Source organism: Gavialis gangeticus, unplaced genomic scaffold, assembly GCF_001723915.1.
Source record: "Gavialis gangeticus isolate Ggan-Ray unplaced genomic scaffold, GavGan_comp1, whole genome shotgun sequence".
NCBI classification, from domain to species: Eukaryota; Metazoa; Chordata; order Crocodylia; family Gavialidae; genus Gavialis; species Gavialis gangeticus.
In genome coordinates this window covers 581,654-585,095 of record NW_017729009.1, presented here as the reverse complement: position 1 = coordinate 585,095, position 3,442 = coordinate 581,654, and the positions used below count along the sequence as shown (strand labels likewise).

At 45.2% G+C, this 3,442-nt stretch overlaps 1 protein-coding gene across 3 annotated transcripts in view; it reads right to left on the bottom strand.

Annotated features, from left to right (window-relative positions):
* DHX35 (DEAH-box helicase 35) overlaps positions 1–3,442 on the bottom strand; it is a 63,975-nt gene that overhangs the window by 8,766 nt on the left and 51,767 nt on the right. For 2 of the 3 annotated variants that reach the window (XM_019509783.1, XM_019509785.1), the window contains one exon: positions 1,603–1,741. In XM_019509783.1, coding sequence (XP_019365328.1) covers positions 1,603–1,741 — 139 coding nt within the window. The remainder of the gene's footprint in view (positions 1–1,602; positions 1,742–3,442) is intronic. The other variant, XM_019509784.1, reaches the window with a different exon arrangement.

The window sequence follows — 3,442 nt, the reverse complement described above, 5'->3', positions numbered from 1 at the left end:
AACACATCACATTTGTGTCTGAAAATGTGGTGCCTATCATGCCAACATGGCTCATTCCTATTATTTTGTTTAGTTTATTGTATGCAGTAGATCAGGTGTCGGCAACCCCCAGCATGCGTGCTGAGCATGGCACGTGAGACCATTTTGCTCGGCACACCACAGCCAGCCACGGCTCTGGGTAGCTGCTCCCAGCACGGCTTGTAGTGTCCCAGCTGCCTGCTGGGAACAACCCAGGCTCCAGGCTGGCAGCAGCTACCCAGAGCCAGGGCCAGCTGCAGCCAGCAGGCTGCAAACAGCTGTGCCGGTCTCTGGAGCCCCAGTATTAACTCTGTACTGGCATGTGCACGCACGCCTTAGAACGGGCAGTGGGGGAGAGGCTCGAGGCAGTGCAACCCTGGTCTCTCCCATGTTCCTGGCACAGAGCTGGTGACTGGGTTCCAGAGCCTGGCGCAGCTGTTTGTAGCCAGCCTAGGCTCTGGGCAGCTGCAGCAGCAGCAAGCAGCGGGCAGGCTTCAAACAGCTGCACCGGGGTCCACAGCTCCAGCATCGGCTCCACGAGCACGCAGTTGCTTCCAGCATGGAGCTGATGCCACTGTCCCAGCTGCAGTCGGCCCCGGTTCTGGGTAGCTGCTGCCAGCCAGGAACCTGGGCTGCCCCCAGCAGGCATCTGGGATGCTGCAAGCCCTGCTGGAAGCAGCCCGGGCTCCAGCAGCTACCCAGGGCTGGGGTAGCTGCTGACAGCCACAGAGCCTGGGCTGGGGGGCAGGGGCTTTGGGTGGGAAGCAAGGGGCAGCAGGGCTGGGGGGGCACAGGGCATCCTGCCATGTAACCCCCTGCCCTCACTTTGTTTTTCTGGCATACCGGCACTCTGGCACCTCCCAAGGTAGGCATTGTAGTGTTTTTCGGCACGCCAGCCAAAAAGCGTTGCCTGCCCCTGCAGTAGATAGTCTTGTGCAAGTAGGGTATCAAACATACCCCCAAACAACCCTCCCCAAAATCCAGCCTAACTTTAAATTAGTGTAGTTTTTTGTTATGGTGCCTACAGACTTCAGAACTGCGTGATTCATAGATTCATTTGCTTCAAATGAAGCAGAGCCAGGGAACAAATCCTAATAAAAAGGGGCCAAGTACAAAATCTAAGACCCTGCATTAAGCTTTCCTATAAAGGGACCCTGCTCTTCACTATGCCAAGTATTAACTACTCATACATCTACCTAGTTTGCATTTATTTGCTCGAAATAATATATTGCACAGAAATGTGTGCTACACACAGAAAAGTTCCTGATTTTTTTAAGTTTGTATACACAGGGCCTCCAGAAAGTCACAGCTGCTGACAGAAGACCTACTGAATACCTATACTCAGGTGAAAAATAGCTCAAAGCTGAATTTCTGCAGGAACTGAAAATGGAGAAATGCAACTCTGAGTCAGATTTAGAAAGACAGTATGTTCTCTATTCTGGCAAAAACTGCTTACTCTGGTTTATATAAAAACGATTGTTATAACGATTTGAAACCCAATTCACTGCTATTCCTGTAGAACAAAATAACACACACAAATATTTATAGCTTAGAGTACAAGAGCTGCCAATACGGCACTGGTACCGTTTGGGGTCTATGTCGATTCCGTACCGTTCCTTGTTGGTAAAAGTGAGGTGCCAGTTCCAATAACCAAGCAGATTCAATAGCAGTCACATCTCTCATGTAGTACTTGGAGGTCTGTATGACCTCATTGTAGACTACCCTGAAAACACAGAGATGGGAAAAATTAAAGTAATTTTAAAAGCAATGAGTAAAATAGCTTGGATTATATAAACTTTCTACATCTTATTTATTTCACATATGAAATGGTCTAGGTAGTATTTGCTGTCAGGGAAGAGAGCCCATTGTTTGTTATATGCCCTCTATGTATTCCCCCAAAGGCACTCAGGGTACTGTATTGGGCAATAAGACAATTTCTAAAAATTCCAATGAAAAAAATCTTAAGAAACCTACCAGGAAGAACAGATGAAAAACTTGTAACAAGGAAAAGGAATGGTTAGTTTTCAGTTTGAAGTCAAGGAATGCTCGTGTAAAACATGTCCTAAGGATGATTTTAAGTATCATGAAGAGGGTACAAGCAAGAGACATGCTAAGGGGTGGATAAAAATCCAAAGTACATTAGCCTTTAAGCACAACTCACAACATAACCTGATAATAGAGCCCTAAGAGGTGCGTGGTATCTAGTTAGGAGAAAATTTAATGGAGGAGGGCTCTGCATGAAGCCTGGGCATATACCATCCAGAGCTTAGGAAACCAATCTGCTATGTCCTATGCAGCCCTGTAAAGAAAGTATGCAAGTAAGTTATTTGTAAGACTGCCTCCCTATGGAGGTCATTTAACAAGCATCTACAAATCTGTACTGTGTTTCTTCACCCAGCCAACCCACAACTTCATCAGGGATGCTGGATGCAGGTACTATTCCAGTTAAGGAATTCATTGCACCCCCACCTTAAGCAGGAGTCTTAGACATGACAAACACTCCACCCATTGATTATTACTTTGCTTTTGTGAGAGAGAGAGAAAGAGAGAGAGAGAGAAATGCTCACCTACATCCCACATTTATTAAAATAGATCCTCCAGCCAGACAGCATTTTTGCAGCCTCATAATAGCACATTATTAACTCAATTAACCCTGTTTGCATTGGAAAGAGCAATCGTAATTTGAGCTCTTTACAACGTGTACTGAACAGCATTGCAATTAAAATATCTTATGACTGCTTTTTTTTATCTCAACATATACATGCAGGCAGCTTAAATACACAGTCATACAGTTTAAGATAATACACAGCCCACGACCTTTCCTTGCTGGTTATTTAACATCCTCGTTTTTACTTTAAATACTTAAAATGGTACCTACTCTTGGGTATCAGAGCACTTTGTAATCTAATGTATTTATCCTTCCAATAACCCTTTGAGTTACGGGAGTGTGTTATTTCTATTTTACAGGAGAAAAAAGCAGACACCAAAATAATAAGGGCTAGTTCCACAAAGGGACTGAGGTATGAATAATTGAATTCAAGTGAGCTAAAAAAGGTAGAGACTTACCACACAAGAGATGCTGTATAGCAGCTTGTTTACATGCCCACAGTTAGCCCACAGCAAGTAAGAGGAAAAGTGGGGCAGCTAATGAAACACAGCAAAGATGCCCTGGCTTAGCTTTCCCTTGCTGTAGGATGACTGCACAACAGTTTTTCTATGGTAAGTCCCCATCCCCCATCAACTTCATATAATTTGATCATTTGTTCACACACAGAGGCAGATTCCAGGAGCTCCGCCCCACCCCATCACACCCATCTGCCTCCTAATCCCATCAGCATATGAAGTCCAGAGGCTCACATTTTGGCAACTTCTCGATTTGCCTAGATTTCTGTTTCTGTTACATTCAAAAGTGCTTCAGTATTGA